Consider the following 19,144-nt stretch of genomic DNA (forward strand, 5'->3'; position numbering starts at 1 on the left):
TACTTTAAGGAGGTGACGGGCGAGCCGTCGCCGGGCCAATTGGGCCTCCACCCCGGCAAGAAAAGTTGTTAGCATTCAGCTAATAAATTTGATGGCATGAATATACCACAGATTCTACTGGAGTGGTTACATTGATTGTTGGGTTCGGATACCCTGTATAGTAAATGCTGACTATGAATTCGCTGTCTCCCATGAAACATATATACACACGTGTTTCGCGTTATCTTAGATTACTTTGAGAGCTCTCTAGGACTTCGCATACGTAGGCGCTGTGCCGAAGTGCGGCATGAAACATAAAATATATATATATATATATATACACGTAACTTTTAGGTAATACATGGGCATGACGCTGTGCCATGAGGCGTGAGTCTAGGTAAACACTTGATCGTCGGGGGCGTCGCACGCAAGCGCACTAGCCTGGATGCTTGGAACTGTCGGAAAGAAGAGTGTAGGGCCTTCCGACGGTCGGAAAGTGGAGTGCTGGGTCTTCCAAGAGGTATCTTCGCCCGCAAGATCTCCAAGCCGGTTGTCCGGATATATCCACGCGTACAGCAGTGCGCACGACGAGGACCAGACGGCACCTCATATCCTCGACGTTCGTCGAGCGCCGCGCGTGGAGCGCTGTTGTCTTAGAGAGGAGGAGCGGTCTTGAACCGAGCGCCCGACGGAGTGTGGGCCAGTACGGGTGCCAGACAATGAACAGTCGCAAGACCACACACGGCAAGCCGCATGCGGCCCTGTGGGCCTCCTCGCGGCGAGCCGCTCCGCTGAGACACAGGTGCCACGGAAAGGGAGTCACCTTCTTGCAGGAAAAAGAAACACATTTATATATATATATATAATATATATATAAACGTGTTTCGCGTTATCTTAGACTTCTTGTTAGAGCTCTCTAGGATTTCGCATACGTAGGCGCTGTGCCGAAGTGCGGGAGTCGAAATTGAACACTTGGTCGTTGGGAGGGTTCCGCACCGCGAGATTCGACCCTTTGTTGATCCCCACTCACCAGGAGTCACCCTGCTCGAGGTGGACAGTATGCGAGCTGAGTCTTCACCCCCAAAATCTCCAAGCGTTATCCGGACGGTATCCGGATCACCAAAGGCTGGAAGGGAGGCCTGGAAAAGGCGGACCTTCCTGGAGGCTTGTTGGCGGCGCATCCACAGACCATACCACGCACGACGCGTGACGGTGCCTCATATCCTCGACGGTCGTCGACCACCAGGTCGCGTAGCGCTGGAGCAGGCTTGAACCGAGCGCGCGGAGGGCGGCCTTGACGTGCTGGTGACCGTCGTTCGTGAACCAGCGCGCTCAAAGGATTTGTAACACAAGACCACACGCGGCGAGCCGCATGCGGCCCTGCGGGCATCCTCACGGCGGTCCGCTCCGCTTAGGCACCAGGTGCCTCGGAAAGGGAGTCATCCAAATCCCACAAAAAACATTTATATATACAATCGTCTATTGCATTTCAACTACCACTTCCTTTCGCCCTTGATGACCTGGGCACTGAGTTCGAGGCTGGACTCGTCTTGGAAACCTTCATAGCCGCAATAAGATCCGTGCTGTTGCGGGCCAGCGGGATCTGGGCTTCAAACTCGCGAAAGTACGCGGCCGTGAACGCGGGTGCTTCGTCTTCGGTCAGATCGCCGGGAAGGGCGTGGCCCGGAATAATGATCGAGGGCTTGAGCGCTTGGATCTGTTCCAAGCCGCGGATCCACTCGACCCGAGACTCGGGTGTTTGCCGTTTGCGTTCGGCGACGAAGGTGTGGATGTTGCTGACCATCAATACGCCGTCGACAACGGCCTTGAGCTAAGGGATCCAGACAAAGGTGCGGTCGACGGGGCCACGGATCTCGAGAGAGCTGCCTTCGAGCTTGAGCGCCTTGGACTTGAGGACCGACGGCACGATGGTCGAGCTGGGGGCGTCCGCGCCCAGCTGGTCCTTCCATGCTTCGAGCTTGGCGTCCACCGTGTCCTTGACATACCTGATCACCGAGGCCATGGCGAGGACCTCTGCGTCGGGAAACGCGGCTATGATCGTGTCCAGTCCAAGGTTCTGGGGTTGTACGGCGTCAACTTGAGCATGTCGGAGTCACCGCACTTGTCGCTCTCGACTTCCTTCAGGTCCGTATCCTTGCACTGGGCCACCCGGAACTCGCAGTCGGTCTTGCACGACTTGCCGTCCGAGCCGCACGTGACGTTGGGCAAGCACATGCTGCCGCGCACCTGGGCAACATAATCATCCACGCTCGAGTCTTCGGCCGCATAAGCCTTGACTGGCTTGGCCGTCTTGTGGTGGTGGTGCGACGCTGTGGTTTGGTTCACGAGCAAGTCGAGGAGAGACAGGAGGACAATGGCGCGGAAGAGCTTCATGCTTGGGAGAGGCAAATTTGAAAATGAACAGGATCCCAGGTGTTGACTCTTTGCAAGTCCGTTCGAACGTCGTCTCCGAATACCGTTCCTGCGACAAGGTGATAGACCGATGATTCCTGGCCTCGTGACCTCCGGGGCAATGCCGGATATGCTAGCATCTGTGGATGCGAAACAGATGCAATGCGCGGGGAACACTGGCAAAACAACGGTGGATCGCAAAGATATGATACGTACTGCAGAGGGCCACAACGATTACTAGTAAGACGTAGACCTAACGTTATACGTATATTGTGCTGTGCACTTGTTTTGGCGTCGGCTCTAACGTGGCTAAAAGAGTGGTAATTCTGCTGTACCTGTGTTATTAATAAAGGTTGAATATTATTAATAGATACTCCGTAGTAATTCACTGGGGTTTATAAATGGCAAATAACTCTTGAGCAATAATAATCACATGCGATGCTGAAGTGACCAAAACATCTTGGCTGTTATTCCATCGCGTAGTGCATGCTACCTGCATGTACTACCCGATGGAACAAGAAGATGGCGTGGTTTTCTACGATGTGGCATCGTACGTGTACATCGCTGTACGATAGAACTCTGGCGCATGTCCTCGCTGTGTGTCATTTAAAAGTTGTTCATGATGACCAGTCAATTGTGTAATTTGGTCCCGAGAATAGCAGATACTATACCTTCGATTTGCACTTTTCAAATGTGCAAAAGCGAGGGAGTTGCATAAACGACTTCCCATGACATCCTAAATCACGGTACGGATCATCTAATAAGGCCGTGTTCGGAGCAAAAGTGGATTCTAACTCCAGAATCCGGATTATGATAATCTAGGTTTTTGAATCCGGATTCTGTCGAAAAGTTGTTGCAGCGACCTCGTAGGGGTTTTTGACGAACACATTGAGTTATGCAAGGATGAGATACAAGTAACTTTTGTACTGACTTGTACAAGGATGAAATACATGTAACTGCGTGTATCTAACATAGCTTTTCTCAGTTGCATGCATACACATCAGTTTTTGCCCCAGCGAGTGCAGAGCCTATTCTGCGCTGCAGGAATACAATACATCTCCACGAAGATGAGTACGGTCATAACTGTCTTACCTGGTTAAATACTTGGTGAAGGAGGACCATGCGATGGACAACTTGGTCACATGTGGTCACGACTGCGACGGTCCTTCCATCACTGTCAGTACTCGGAGATTAGATTAAACATCCCGAAACCCCGGAAACCCCAAACTCCGAAAATATTAATACAAAGTATTTCTGAAAAGCAGAATACCAATCAATCCCCCCAAGAAACCATAAAAATCGATGGTTTTTATTTTTGTCAATCGAACACAAAAAATCGGATTCAGAGTCGGAATCCAGGAAATAAACGGATTATTGGTGCGTCCGAACACGGCCTAAAACACTGGGGTCGATGTAACAATCACCCAGGTTTATGGTATGAACAGCCAAAACGAGTGAAAAGCACAATATCATGTAAACTGTGTACCAGTATATTGTGAATTCGCTGTGAACTTCCAAAATTCTCCTGGTTTGTTTCGAATAGATATTGAATCACGCCGGAGTTCTGATTGGTTGAATATACTAGTCCTTTATGGAAGAGCCAATCAAATCCACTGAAAATGGATTAGCCAATAGCGTCGATTCGTGTTTCGATTCGGCGGCGAGATTCGATTCGACGAGGTCTGGAAATTCGTATCGAATCCACAATACTTCGAAGTAATACTAACTGTCGTGTTAATGCATGTTCATGATGACGAGCAGTACTACGTAGAAGGCGCAAATTTGGAGGTGCTCCTATAGTACAGGTCATGTATATACTATTGAAGAACTACTTCAGTACTATTAACACGTAGTACTACGTAGTAGTAGTAATAATTTGAGTTTTCTTGCCAATCATGTCTTTTTCCACAGAGTAGTCACGAGTATGTAGTCAGCGTAAGAAGGTCGATCCTTTTGCAGACGTATACTATGAATACTGTATACCTCCAAAATATTGAACGATATCAGGTATTGTCCTTTTACCCAAAACGTGGACTTCTGTGCTGACAGTGACTCGCCAAATCGATCGATTGTTTGTACTGAATTTTGTATGTAAAAAGGTGTCCTGGGGGTCACACGATTTGAATTCACACACTAATTCGACGTTCATGATAGTTTCCTGCAATCTGGTTAGCTAAATCCTTCTGTCGCTTCTTGTGTACATATTTTCTTTGGTTTCATTCTCCATGTCGCACCAGTTTAGCATCAACACAAATATACTAACGTTATTACACGTATACATACACTTTCGAACGAGCCCAATACTACGACGTTGCAACCGCAATGCAATCAATGCGGAACGTTGGCCAAGTACTTGTCGAGTCGCGTGGTCATGCCGCCATTCATGTTCGCGTACATGTTGCACAGCTGGGTGACCTTGTGCGCAAACCAGTCCAGCTGGGCGTCGGGCGAGGCGATCGCCGACAGGCCCACCCCCCACAGGCTGGCTTCTTCGTCGAGAGGAATCATGCGCCCATCGTGGCGGCGGAAGCCTTGAGATGTAATCGTGAGCTTCCGCAACGTCGTGGTCGTGGCAGACGCCTTGTCCAGCACCACCCTACGTATCGTCTTTTTGTCAGAAAATACATGGTATTGTGATGTTCACCCAAATATGTTATACGCTAATTATTGTAGGCGATTGTGTTGAAAGCGCCAACACATCGAGTAGTAAAGCAGTAGGATGGATTCATTGGCGCAAAAGAATCAATGTTATAATGAACAGTGGTACCTCTGAAACTTAGTTTTATATTCCGTTTCGCAGGTCCGGCGGACCTTTTAACAAACGACAATACATATTGTCGATTTGATACAAATTTGGGGACGGGGCGCAATCGAATCGCGCCGACCAAACCAATCCACAATCGATCTGATTGGTTCAATTATTTTCTTTAGGTTTTGATTGGCTACTAATTTTGAGCTCATCTGAAGTAGCCAATCAAATCGATTTAAATTCCAACGAGAAACCACGCCACAACACGAAATTTCACTCGAAATTTCACTCGAAAGCACAATATATACATGCATGCAAGTGCTACAACTGTACCAGGTCATGCGGTTCGACGAGTTGTCGCGGGCGTGGTCCATGTACAGGGGATCGTGGTGGATATTTTGACCGACGTAGACAATCCGTGTGGCTGACTGAAACACTCTGTAGAGGTGGTTCATTTGCTCGAATTTGCCCACCGACGTCTTGTACCGACAGGTTCCGCCAAGCTCGTTTAGTGTCTACAGATATGATGAATTTGCTATAAACTTTTAAAAAATTCACCTGGTTTGTGTAATCAAGATTGAATCACACTGGAGATCTAATTGGTTGAATATACTTGCTCTTTCTGTAAGATGAGCCAATCAAATCCACTCAAAATGGATTAGCCAATAGCGTCGATTCGTGATTCGATGCGGCGGCGAGATTATTCGATTCGACGGGGGTTGGAAATTTGTACCGAATCCACAATACAAATGTTCCCAATTTTGTAGAGATTCGTAAACCCAGTTTCATGGGCATTTCCAATTATTCCGCAGAAAGCACCAAGTCCTTATATAGCCAATCAGCGACAAGCCTTTTCAGATTGCCCAATGGGAGCGAGTCGTGATCGACTGGAAATTCGTACCAAGTCAACAACAATACACGCATTGGTGAAAAACAAATTGATACAAAAAAAAAGAATAAAAAACACAACCCTACAATTTTTCCATCTACCGAGCGAGAGCAAAAAAAAAGAAGCAAAAAAAACACGACTGCAAAATTAATTCGCGTGGTTTGTCTAATCAACATGGAATAATCACGCTGGAGTTCTGATTGGTTGAATATATTTGTTCTTTCTGTAAGAGCCAATCAAATCCAGCTCAAAAATGGATTAGCCAATAGCGTCGATTCGTGATTCTCGATTCGACTGCCGGGAGTACCTCGACGTCCGTGGGAATCGCAGCGAGGGGTGTGCCGTGGGCGAGCAAGCTGTGAAAGAAGTCGAGGGTGAGGGCGCGCGCGGCAACGTCGAACGGAACGTCCATGTCCCGCTGGTCCCGCCAAACGTACTGGAAGCAGTCGGGACTGGACGTGTCGATGATGGTGTCGTCGTCGATCTGGACGCCGGACCCCACTGCCGCAAACGCGTACTGTTCCAGCACTCGATCGGTGTTGTGGTACAAGTGTTGGGTGATCCAGTCGATGCCGTGCTTGCGCGCTTGTGGGTGCTCGAGCAGCGACACGTTGCGCCAGCTCGAATTCTACACGATGCCGCGGGGGTGTAAGGCGATCAAGCATGAAGCATGAGGGGAGAAGGGCTGTACCGGTAAGACCTGACACCCGTGGACCCAACTTCGAATCGTGCGGATCTCGCGGTCCTGTTGCAAGACCAGTTGCCTGAGGATCCCATTTGTGTTGCGGGTCGCGTCCGAGTCGTCGCGTAACGCCCGTGCAACATCCGCCCACGACAGCAGCCATGGCGACTTGTCTGTCGTCTGCCGTGCAAGCAGACGCTCGATTTCGCGCTGCAGGTCCACGGCTTGGTGCTTGAGCGCACTGGACTTGCGGACAATCCCCTTGCGGTACCGCTGCATCTTTTCCCGGGTCAGCCTTCGCTTGTGGAGGATTCTGGCTTCGTCTTCGTCGACCAAAGGACCTCCTGTCGTCATGCGTTGGTTGTCGTGCGACCCTTCGGTCTTCATGATGTCCTCCATCCTACTTCCAACAATGTACCCAATTCAGGGGGGATTCATTCACATGTCCACAACCCAACCTGGATGCACATTGGGAAAAAACCCTACTTTAGACCCCGAAGGATAGGGCAATTTCCTTGATAGTGTAGCCACATGCTGTGAAAACGCAAGCTGCTCCAACGAATTCATCCTATCACGAACTAAGCGCACTGGTTTGCTATGTACCCCTAATGATGAACTCCGATTCTTCGTTTGCCCAGCTCTACTAGTACTACCGGTAGGATTATCCTAATGCCTAATTCCCAACAGCAGGGTATAACCCCTGCTGTTGTTAGACCCAAAATACACCTGCTGGGGGGAATTCCTTAGATAAGACGACAGCACATATGTAAAGGAGGAACTTCTAGTCTGGACTGCGACCTACATGTACCCCCGGTGGGCACATTCTTCGAAGGATATTGTTATTCCCGGGGTTAAGTGCGTCACCCAAGTAGTTAGCGATAGCTATCCATTGGAGTGCCTTTACCCTAGCTGACACAGGTGTCGTGGTTTTTGCAATGGCAATCCAAATGACTCTACTTATTTGTGCAAGCGTTGTGCGTTTTGATTGGCTGTTTGGGTTATCTAAAATTCCCTTATTTAATTTGGGTCTACAGCATGTTGTGGGTGAATCAGTCATTTCCACGTCGACCCGATACAATCCCTTGTGGTCGAAGGTGTTACTAGGAATATCGGTATATCTCTGGCATCGCCAGGAAACCACGGACGTGCCTGTGAAGCCATCCACAGAGCCCTCATCCAGTGAATTCGACATGGACCCTTAACAGGCAGCACGGACCGACGAATTTCGCTGGGGCTGTGAAACGGCTTGTTGCGTAGTTTTCTTGACGTCGTTTCGAATGTGCTGGAGGTATTCGTATACAGTGCGAACGGGAATTTTAAAGAAGTTACCCATTACTCATCAGATATTAAAGCCAATCACCATGCAGAACACACATAAACAAATTCATTGGTCAAAACAACATCAATATTCATCGAACTTCGTAGTATGCCCTCCAATCATATTCCAAATACATGATTTACTTCGATTCGAGGTGTGGCTTATTCGAGGAGTGGCTTACACGGTTAAATTTCCCCGTTCACTGTACAGTACCTATATGATTTTCACCGCACACCTACTGTAGGTATTTCGGACAGAGTACTGCACATACCCGTATATATTTGTCCTTTTACCCAATATTTGGACTTTTGTGCTGATTCGCCAAATCTATCCATCCATTCCTTGCACTACACTAACTTTTGATGTAAAAATCGACCAGTGTCACACGAACTTCACACACTAAATTTGTCCAAGGGAGTACTGTATTTGATGGACTTATGGATGGGATTCGTACTAGGATATGCTGGTGGCAGCAGCGACCGTCAGGGTCACCGCTATGGCAACTGGTAGCAGACGACATACACCCTCTGATCAGCCTCAGGTGATGGCATCTTTGTGTCCAATCCAACAGAACTAAACTTGGCTTAAAACCCCTTAAAGTTATCTCGTTTCTTCTAACTAAGGGCCGAGTGAGTGGCGAGCATGGCACATAGATCTCGCTGGAACGATGTCACATTTTTCAACGCCACCTGCGTGATGCGCTGGAGAATCCACGCTTCCTTGTCCCCCACGTCGTCTTCTGCAGGCAAAGTCGCCATCCCGCCGGCTCTCGTACCCACGTCAACCCCCCATCGCGCCGCTTCGTCCTCCAAAGGCACCGGGCCGCTGTTCATGTTAAAGCACCGCCCGTTCACACACAACATGCGTATCTTGGTCGTGTCTGGTGTGATTTCATCCAATGCAAACCTACATTAAGTTATCGCAAATCGAACGCATGTCATCAACCCCCTTTGACGACAACAACTCTTGTGTACAGCCAGGTTGATAATATAGCATACAAAACGCAAACACTTCAGTGTAGCAATCCTTGATCTTCTTATTCATACCAGATCATGCGATGGCGCGAGTACGGCGACGCAGGCATCAGCGGGTCCTCGTGGATACACTGCGCTACAAAGAGGCACCGGTCGTCGCTTAGGTGGAACTCCCGCGTGAGAAAATGCACCCACGAAGTCGCCCCCCACTGGCTATGAAAGTAGCACGCGTGGCCTCCAAAATCACTTAAAAGCTAGAATACAATATGTACATTGATTAATATACTACTAAATTTACGTAGTACTATTAATAGTATAGTATAGATTCCTGCTATATATATATGTATATGACCCCAACGTACGTGTTCATCAGCTTGCATGGCAGCGGAAATGTGTGGACTGACGCTGCTCGTATTGGTCAAGTGTTTGCCCAGCACTTGGGACAAAAAGTGGGGTCTGGCAAATGCATCCCGAACTGTGCTCAGTGGGACTGCCACGTCATCTTGAATCCGCCAAATATACTGCAACCGCTCCATGCCGTCGGTCGTGTCGACGCCAAAGTCGGCCACGCGGTCCGGCGACGTGATGGGCGGGAAATGACACTGCTGGAACACCAGCTCGTGGTTGTGGCACAGGTTCTTCGTGATCCAGTCAAACCCGAGCGTTCTCGTGGCCGGGGCGGCGTCCAGCGTGACGTGGCGCCACGGCGTTCGACATAGCGTTCCAGATGCGTGCAGGGACGACGACAATGACGATGGGGATGGAAAGTACTGCGCGTTGTGCACCCATCGTTGCATGGCCTTGGCTAGCCTCTCCACAGCCTGCGAGCGGGCCCTCAATGCGTCGTTGGCCGTCGTCAGTTCGTCCATGTCATCTCGAATCGCCGCCAACACTTCCTTCCACGGTAGAAGTGACGACACTGCCGACAGACGCAGGACGCGCCGCTGGGCGACGGCATTTGCGTGGTGCATAACTTGAGACTCCAAGTGGAACGCCTCCACGTTCAGCTGCGTGTACAAGTCGGCTTGGCGCTTACGATAGCGCTGCATCTTGGCCTTTTCCCTCGCCTTCTTCAGCGACGGATCCGTCTTCGGCCGCCCCCCTTCAGTCATCCCTTGTTCGCCACTGAAGCCTGTGCAGCGCGTTAATGCGGAATGGAAGAAGCAGCAGAAGCGTGACCCATCGCCAAAGCAGGTGTGCCGCCATATGTGTTGTGTGCTCGAAATAACCCACAATTCCAGAGCGTTGGTCACAATGCCTCACACAAATTGTACACTACCTATACCTACTCTTCGAAGTACGTAGGGGGGGGGATAGCTCAGGTGGTAGAGCATCGGTTTCTTAACTCAAAGGTCGTGGGTTCGATCCCCGGATTCCCCGGATTATTTCCGTAAGGATTTATCCGTCCCTCCCCTAGGGAATCCGGATAACAAGGGCTGCGTACAAAAACGAGGACCGAACTTCGAAGAAGATCGGTCGAAGCACGAGGTATGAAGCGTTGCGCGAAGAAAAAAACCGAAGATTACACACCGCCCCTGGTCGTGCAGCCGCGTTACAATTGGCGAAGCGGTTCCATAACATGTGGTTCTAGTGTCGGCCCTCGCGAGGAATGTCTTAAAAATGATAATCCAAACTCAATTAATCTTCGAAGTACGTAGTACCGTAGTACTACTGTATACGTAGTCATTTGTATACGGAGTACTAGTACTCTGTACTACGTAGTACTAGTAGTATTAATATCCGTAGTACTACTCCGAGTATCACTAGTACTAGTACTCTGTACTACGTAGTACTAGTAGTATTAATATCCGTAGTAATACTCCGAGTATCAATGTAGTGGTAAGGTTACTGACTTGTCAATGGAATTCGCAAGGTGAGCCACCTTGCTATCGGTACAAATTTCCAGACCCTGTCGAATCGAAATCACGCCGCCGAAACGAATCACGAATCGACGCTATTGGCTAATCCAATTTTGAGTGGATTTGATTGGCTCTTACAGAAAGGATAAGGATAGCCAGCCAATCAGAACTTCCAGCGTGATTCAATATTGATTACTTCGAAGTACTTAAGACAAACCACGCGAATTTCGGACGTACTTATAGCGAATTCGAACCTTTTACTGTAAGTACCATCCAATAAGAGTCCTTCACAATTGGCTATAACATGGCAGCAGAGGCTACAATTTTGTACCAACTGTTTGGACGCTTCAATTTGTAGAGACCCTTCTTTTCAGGTGTGACGGTTTTTGAATTCGTCGAAAAGAATGGCGGGACTCGGATTCGAACCAATTCTTTAATACAACTCCCTTAACCCTGAGCTATTCCCCCCCTCCAGGACGTCCGGAATCTAGGTCCATAATATAGCTCAGAGTATTTGTGTGTGGAGAATTGTGCTCTGATGAGTTCACCCCGACTATTTCCAATGTGGTTCTTCCTTACAGCTAACCATATGTTGTGCAGTGGGTTGGGTCGCAATGCCGTAGGATAGCCTAAAAAGTCTCCAATCCTCAGATCAGAAGTACTCGATAAAATAATTAAGGTACTACTTATTAAAACTGTACGTAGTACTAATGAATCTTGGTGTACCACACTCCTTCCCACGAGGGGTGTGTGTGTTGCAAGTGGTTAGCTGTCGCTAACCACTTGCTACTTACAAACCCTGGAACAAAGCACCACACGTGGTCACTTCGGGGTAGGACGAAGTCCCGGGGAGAGGTCAAGGCTCTGGAAAAGTTATGTTTTGGTCGACGATTTCACATGTTCTACGTGGGATTAGAATTACTTTGGTATCTAGTACATCGGAACTGTGGATTGGAGACTATTTAACAGTAAGTCGTTCTCAATGCCGTGGCGGCTCTGGTGGGCAATGCAGTGTCGCAAGTAGTCTTGGTAGCACCCATCGCAAGTGCGAAAGCTGCCACTTCAGCACTTGCGATGGGTACCACCACCAAGACGTCTTGCGCAACCGCGTGATCACACGGGCAAGGAGGTGTCACGGGCTGTATGGATGAATGAGGGTTGACCACATTCATTGGGCTGGTAGGCAAGTGGTGATGTGGGACATGTTAAAATTGACCGAGTCCTGAATACCACATCACATTATTTTGCTCTTATACACAGCCTACATACTTCTATTAACGTTATGGAGTAATATCTTTATGCTCTTTGCATCAACCGCCATCACAGGAGTTAGAGCATCTCCACTACGGCGACAAAACCGTATATTTGGCACTAAAATTAAACTTCGGTTTTCCCGGATAGCATTTGTTGTATCCGGTATAATTTCGGATATATGTACGTTATCCGTGAAATTTGGTGTTTACGTTTACTGTCGACCGTAAAACGAGAAAATTTACTGTAAGTGTCGCTGCAAACCAAATATCACCTAAATTACCGGATAATAGAGAAATTATCCGTAACTTCGAATAGTAGTATTACCGTATACCTTATGGATCAGTAGTACCCATGATTTTGCCTTATCGAGTTGTACCCAAATTGCTGTATGGTGTCAATAAAGTACGATTTGGTGGTACCTTGGAAGGCTGTACCCAAGTCGCTTGGTCAAAACTATCCAATTATCTCGTGCAGCACTGTTCAACCGGCCTGAACAACGCCGACATGACGTCACCTGCCACCGAGTCCAAAACTACCTGTTCCCAATCCGCTATATTGGTCAAAACTATCCAATTATCTCGTTCTAGCCAATTAAACAAGTCGAAGTAGTTGAAGTAACCAATCCGAACGCATTCGAAAGAAATCAGACCACGTTATTGAGTTGTATCCATTTCGATCAGATTTTACTGACATTTTCGGGGGTACAGATCCATAAGGTATACGGTAGTAGTAGAAAATTACGGTTGTGATTACAGTCGCGCGGTTGAGATGCTCTTAGAATGTATCTTAACAGGAGGCTACACTATTGGCGAAACAACATTTGGAGGGGTCCAACGCATGAATAGTGTAGCCTTCAGGTAATATTATATACTACGTAGTATAGGATAAAATGAATAGTGTAGCCTGCACTATTGAAATATACATATTACTTCCGAGGTAAGCTTACATATTACCTCCGAAGTATTAGTGTAGGCAAAAATGACTTTAAATCCACCACATTCTCTAATACTACAGGTAGTAATTATGACCAACGATTGTTTTCAGTTGCATTCACTACATGCGTACGTGCTTGAGTTCCAACGCGTAGACTATTTGGTGCATTTTGCGTCGATACTGAGGATATATATGGTGCAAGTCACCTAAAGACTACAAATAAACGCCTTGACTTTCGACAGCTATTCCAACTTTGTATTGATATTACTTAGGAAGATAGATATACATACCGTAATAACGATAGAACTGGACAAGCCCAACAGAAGTTACGGTTCAGATTTTCGATTGGTGAAAAATTGATCGAGTAATAAAATTTAAACCAACCGGCCTTCTTGTACGGAGATATATGGAACCAGGTACATTTTGGCCGAAAAGGAGTATCAAGTATATCTTGGTCTTTGTATACAGCACTTATCCATACGAACGTTTTCATTGTATCCGGATTATTCACAATGTTTAATCTAATTACCAGGTAAAAAACGTAACTAATAATGATTTAACGTCAATATTTAGTGGGTTTAACTGAAAGAACCGAGGCGTTTAATAGTAAAACGTCTCCTCCTGAGGATGGCCGATCTGTAGTCTTTAGATGACTTGCACCATACCGGTATCAGCTACGAAGTGGAGACTTCACCAAATACGCTATATTTCCATGTATTTGAAGGTCGCCATAGAGGAGCACTCCCTATTAATCTATTAATAATGTAGCCTACACTAATAAGGAAGCCACATTAATTAAGTGCCCACACTATTAATAGCTACGGACAACGGTGTACTGTATTTATAGAGTATGGCGTTATGAATGTTTGAATACAGTATATTAATAGAACTACGTACTGTAGTACTTCGAAGTAATATTAATAGTACTAGTATACGTTGTTCTACAGTGTATACTACTGTAGTACTACAATTAATATAAATAACAATACTACTACTACGTAGTACTACGTAGTACTCGTCGCGGATACTAGTATGCAGGAGCTCGCGCACTTCGTGGTTACGAGCCGTAGTAGTAGTACATTAAACAATTCCCATTCTCGTACAGCACTTACGTGATCTCCTTGGTTTATTCATCATCATGCAAGACCCCGAACAAATGAGATCTGGAAGGGAATCAATCGCGCAACGATCACTTTCGCCTGATTTCCTTCGATAACTAGCAACATACAGGGGGCTGCGGGAAATGACGGACATACAGTAGCCATCCTCGGCGACATAAGCGAGGATGAACGTATGTCTAGACGAAGGAGACTAGTTTTGGTGCAAGGCGACTTGTTTGTATTGGATTCCACTGTTCAAAACGTATACGTATGGCCTTCAAATTTGGCCGCCAGTTAAGATGCCCTTTGGAAAAGTATCCACTGCATTCCACGAGAATACCGTTAGGTTTTTTGAATATAAATAAGTATGTCATAATTTAAAAAGATAACATCGAAATATAGCATCACGTTAACTTCAATGTTTGTCATAATTTATGACAATGTTAACTATCGAGAAAGTACATGTACATGACTTTGTCGTTGAACTGCCCAGCAACGGCATGTCTGGGCTTGATACATTTAATATGAAAACTGAAGCCATGGTTACGGGCTACTAAATAAGACGTGATGTGCGCCGATTGCAATTATTTAGCATGCGTGAAGTGACCTCAAACATGCCAAAAAACTGAAATATAGCTTAACGTTACTTTGCGTATGATTATATCCTGCAATAAGCATCGTAAAGCAGTCCATGATACTTCATTAACGTAGTATCGATGCTGCTGTACACACTACCATGTTCTTGCATTGATCGGCGATCTCTGAGCCACGAAGCAGCACACTAAAGACAACATTTTGGCGTAAACTCCAAATGTAGCGTGAAGATGACAAACAAACAATTATTCTCATCTTGAGCTATAATTTATAGCATACATTGATATGTTATAATTTCCTAACATTGAAATGTCATATTTTTAATAGTTATGCAACCGTTTTGTGTGGAGTCCAGCAACTCAGCGCAATCGATTGAGAGCGATGGAAATCCTTCAAAATGGATATTAAAAGCAGTGCACCACTGCTTTCTTCCTCAGGCTTAACTCGATTTCATTCTAGCGTGTTGTATGACGATGATGAAGAATGTAATGCCATATCGTTTGAGGATTGTAAAGTTGATCATTTCCCGCAGCCTCCAGTAAGGATATACATCACGTGCTTATTGCTGTGTTTTATTCGGTCTTGGGGTGAGGATGGTTGCACAAACCAAGTCCATGCGTCGATACGCGAGAATCACCGTATCGCATGGTGTTGACTCTGCAGTCAAAATCTTCGACAAACGAGTTGCCGTTGCGGCCTCCCACGTTCAGCACATGCCGTTCAAAGTGTTGATGGCGCTGGTCGTCCGTCGGGAGAGCCGACACGTCGCAACCCCATCGCAGGGCCTCTTCCTCGAAGCTGCTGTAGCCACCCCCCTGGATAAACCCGTGAGAGTTGATGCACATGGCTCGGACGCACGTGCGGTCGGGAGCCACGCGGTCCAGTGCAATCCTACCGCCATCTGTGTCATACTTTGAAACACGAAAACCAATCCTTCAGCTAGTATCATCCCAACACGTATCGACGAATCATGATATCAGGTTCATACCACATCATGCGATTCCGTTGGAGTAGGCCGTTCACCAAGGCCGCGTCGTCGTTGATGTTTTGAGCAACAAACACACAGCGGCCGGGTTGGTTGAACTCTCGGGCGAGAAAGTGGACGAAGCAGTCGGGGGTCCACTGGGAGTGGGTGTACATGCCTTGAAAGTCTCGTAAAATCTACGGTATACACTCGTGATTACGCTGAAACTTGATGTACACCGACCGACCTCGTCGTCTTGGCTTATCACGAGGCTGTCCAGTGTCTCGGGTAACTGCAGCAACGTTGACTGCCGTCTGAACGTGCCGTGCATCTGCCCGACGAGGTTGGGCCGGGCGAACACATCGCGCACGTACTCAACGGACGCAGGGAACTCTCGCTGACTGCGCCACGTGTACATGCAACAATCTGGATCGGTCATGTCGACGGAGAACGACGCCAGCGTCTCATTGGCAGAAGCCGGGAACCCCATGCGCTGAAACGCGCTGTCGCAGTTGTGGTACAGATGCCTAGTGATCCAGTCAAAGCCCAGGCGGCGAGCATATGGGTCGGCACTCAGCGTCAGGTTTTGCAGTGGTCGCCTCGACATGCACGTGGGAGACACCTACAAACATGTGCGTCGTAAAATCGACGAGATGATAATCGATAGCGCCGTACGGGTACGCTGTCGGCAGAGGTACCGGCGACTTGCATCACCCACTGCTTCATGGATCGGATTAACGTCGCATGTTGCGTGCACTGGTCTCTCAGCGCTGCGTTGGTTGTGGTCGTGGCGTCGCTCTCTTCTCGCAGAGCGCATGCAATGTGCTCCCATGCCAACAACGTTCGACTCGATCGCCGCTGGAGAGTATACACTCGGATCTGGGACTCCATTTTCTTTGTCAAGTCCTTCAAGTACACGACCTTGGCGGCCAGTCGTTGGCGGTACCGCTGCATCTTTTGCCGCTCTTTCATGCGTCGCTCGGCTTTGGGGTCGAAGGGCGGGGCTGTGGTGGCAGCGGCAGCAGCAGCAGGCCGCGCAGCGTCGCAATGCACCATCGACGTTGGCATGACACTGGCCTATCAATACAGTACTCGCACCATGGGTGGCAATTCGATTGGGCTTGGGTGTGGGTGTGTGTATATTTATTTATTTATAGGTGAAGCACAGTGGCATGTATGACGAGTGTATGACGGTTTGTATGGTCCGTGAGGGTAGGTGTATCCTGACGACCATGGATCAGTCAAACGTCATTTGACTTCGTCGTGTCCAAATGTAGATTCGTCTGTGATGCGGCAGTACTTTACGTTAGCTTACTGGACAGTAATGGTAGCTGCATCAGTACAAATCCCTGATTAACAGGGAATACTGCTGATGCAGCTACCATTACTTGTATAACAGTTTCACTGATTCTTCTCTGAGAACTTGGTGTTTACTCCAGTTCTAGAACATGGGGGACGTAGTATCCATCTGACCACCTCTCCTCTTACTAGTGGCGAAGAGCATTTCAGTGGTTAGCGATGGCTAACCACTCGTGATGCAATTAACCCCGGGGATTTAGCATTATATCTCAGTAGTAAAGTGTATCCAGACGGCATGATTCCCTCATGGAACGAGTACTTCGGATCACAATAACAGTGGGACTGCTTTAATTGGGGAATGCCTCGCAGGAGCAATACAGTAATGAGTAATGAACATCAATAGTATTTCGCTGTGGGAAAAACTCGTCGGATGTTTCGGTGTATGCCAGGTACCGACCATGACGTGGAACCACTATTGAAAGGCTCGATGTTGCCGAGGTTAGGAAGAAAGGAGACGTCAATTTAAACCTAAAGCCACTGTATTGTACCTGCTTTAGCCCACACTGTCAATTGAAAACTAATGGTATTGTAACGTTACTCATGCATCTTTGACAAGATTTCTCCATGAGAAGAACTTGCTAGAAACATCGTGCAAATGCAAATCGTCCAATTTCTGCATTGAACAAATGGGATGGATGATGGCGAAGAAGAAGAGCTTCTCTGGGAGGCCAATGGGAGGGCGGCAACATGCACGCCGCATCGTCGTTCCTCTGGGCTGTAGCAGTATATGCGCCGCGCTTTTGGCATTCCAACAATGTCAATTTGCATCAATAATTATACTTCAAAGTATGTTGTTACCCCTCCAATACCGGTACCAGTATGACCCCCCACCTGCTGTGACAATGGCTCGCCGTTCTGTTGCCTCTCTAGGCGGGCAACATTTGCTGCTGCATGTCGGGCGGGTACTGAAGACGTCGACCCCCCATCCCGCCGCCTCGTCAACCAAGCTCACGAACCCCCTGTCGTACAAATGCTTGAGAATTGATACACTCTCTTGCGCTGTGGGCCTGATTCGGTCCAGCACCAGCCTCCCAAAAGCCTTAACTGGCTAGGATGCTAGGATTTAACCGGCTAGGATAGACGAGATGTAACCCGCTAGGATGGACGGTTTTAACCAGCTAGTATGGACGAGATTTAACCCGCTAGGATGGACGAGATTTAACTCGCTAGGATGGACGATAACGCAAAAGACCAGTTTAAAACTTTTTTTGGAGGCGTTAGTCCGTTACGATATTTTAGTTCTGAACATGAGGGAGTAGTGTTTGTTTCCAAATGACAAGACGTATCGCTTTCTCGTCATAATTACTACCGGTACTTCGAAGTACGAAACCCCAAAACCAATTTAGGATAACTCTTTTTATCTTGAAGGATGTATGTGTGAAAGCATTGAAATTTTGTGCTTACAGTTACGGTAGGGTAAGCAGCTACAACTGGTTAAATAGCATTTACACGAGGTTATAGGTTTCGAGAGCTTTACTTCAGGAGTGAAAATAATGTTCACTCAGTTTATTACATTGTACTCGACACAACCTCAGATCCAACCCAATGTGGCCGGTGTCGACAAGGGTACTTCAAAACCAATCTTGAATGACTATAATCAACGGTTTCTACGCTGAATTGGCATTTCATCAACGTGACGGAAGGGTTGGCATTATATGACAGAGGTTTTGACTACAACAAATAACGAGAGGTGTGATTGGGCAATTCACTATCAGAGGTATCCTAAATTGGTTAACTGGTTTTTTACGTTAGGAACATTGTGTATCTTCGACACGTCGCACTACAGTATGGAACTTGTCTAGTTGCTGTTGCAAGGGCTACGTACACTGTACATGTAGACGCCGTGACACAACTTGCTCCATCACCAGACGTTGGTGAGCTTTTTATGCCGGGAATTCCATGAGCCACATCGATGTGTGTTTATCGCGCAAAACATCCACGACGACGAGGCGTTGTCACAACGGACAAAGACGAGGACCCGCCGTCGCATGAACTAGTCGTACCGGTACTAGTTTACAATCGATTGGGATAAACGTAGTAATCGCTTGGACAAACACAATCGGCATTGCGACAAACAT

At 47.4% G+C, this 19,144-nt stretch overlaps 6 protein-coding genes and 1 pseudogene across 7 annotated transcripts; 1 reads left to right on the forward strand and 6 right to left on the reverse strand.

The window, feature by feature from the left end:
* Positions 1–1,330: 1,330 nt before the first annotated feature.
* Positions 1,331–1,783, reverse strand: H257_10168 (hypothetical protein; the record flags this gene model as incomplete). The annotated part of the gene is made up of 1 exon (XM_009836631.1): positions 1,331–1,783. One exon carries the CDS (start codon positions 1,781–1,783, stop codon positions 1,469–1,471), a length of 315 nt encoding a protein of 104 aa, XP_009834933.1. The 3' UTR covers positions 1,331–1,468.
* Positions 1,784–1,810: 27 nt separating this feature from the next.
* H257_10169 (hypothetical protein) lies at positions 1,811–2,002 on the reverse strand (the record flags this gene model as incomplete). Its single annotated transcript, XM_009836632.1, has 1 exon — positions 1,811–2,002. One exon carries the CDS (start codon positions 2,000–2,002, stop codon positions 1,811–1,813), a length of 192 nt encoding a protein of 63 aa, XP_009834934.1.
* Positions 2,003–2,031: 29 nt separating this feature from the next.
* On the reverse strand, positions 2,032–2,373 carry H257_10170 (hypothetical protein; the record flags this gene model as incomplete). The annotated part of the gene is made up of 1 exon (XM_009836633.1): positions 2,032–2,373. One exon carries the CDS (start codon positions 2,371–2,373, stop codon positions 2,032–2,034), a length of 342 nt encoding a protein of 113 aa, XP_009834935.1.
* Positions 2,374–4,628: 2,255 nt separating this feature from the next.
* H257_10171 (hypothetical protein) lies at positions 4,629–7,333 on the reverse strand. The gene is made up of 4 exons (XM_009836634.1): positions 6,721–7,333; positions 6,337–6,657; positions 5,474–5,655; positions 4,629–4,987 (listed from the first exon to the last, which is right to left on the reverse strand). The coding sequence occupies exons 1-4, from the start codon at positions 7,108–7,110 to the stop codon at positions 4,720–4,722; spliced, it is 1,161 nt and encodes a 386-aa protein (XP_009834936.1). The 5' UTR covers positions 7,111–7,333; the 3' UTR covers positions 4,629–4,719.
* Positions 7,334–8,607: 1,274 nt separating this feature from the next.
* H257_10172 (hypothetical protein) lies at positions 8,608–10,244 on the reverse strand. Its single transcript, XM_009836635.1, has 3 exons — positions 9,366–10,244; positions 9,076–9,257; positions 8,608–8,935 (listed from the first exon to the last, which is right to left on the reverse strand). The coding sequence occupies exons 1-3, from the start codon at positions 10,113–10,115 to the stop codon at positions 8,644–8,646; spliced, it is 1,224 nt and encodes a 407-aa protein (XP_009834937.1). The 5' UTR covers positions 10,116–10,244; the 3' UTR covers positions 8,608–8,643.
* Positions 10,245–10,310: 66 nt separating this feature from the next.
* On the forward strand, positions 10,311–10,383 carry H257_10173 (annotated as a pseudogene). The gene has a single exon. The product of its transcript is annotated as a tRNA-OTHER (tRNA).
* Positions 10,384–15,183: 4,800 nt separating this feature from the next.
* On the reverse strand, positions 15,184–16,838 carry H257_10174 (hypothetical protein). The gene is made up of 4 exons (XM_009836636.1): positions 16,383–16,838; positions 15,955–16,329; positions 15,732–15,904; positions 15,184–15,634 (listed from the first exon to the last, which is right to left on the reverse strand). The coding sequence occupies exons 1-4, from the start codon at positions 16,773–16,775 to the stop codon at positions 15,316–15,318; spliced, it is 1,260 nt and encodes a 419-aa protein (XP_009834938.1). The 5' UTR covers positions 16,776–16,838; the 3' UTR covers positions 15,184–15,315.
* Positions 16,839–19,144: the final 2,306 nt, after the last annotated feature.

The sequence above is a fragment of the Aphanomyces astaci genome (assembly GCF_000520075.1).
Source record: "Aphanomyces astaci strain APO3 unplaced genomic scaffold supercont1.26, whole genome shotgun sequence".
NCBI lineage: Eukaryota > Oomycota > Saprolegniomycetes > Saprolegniales > Verrucalvaceae > Aphanomyces > Aphanomyces astaci.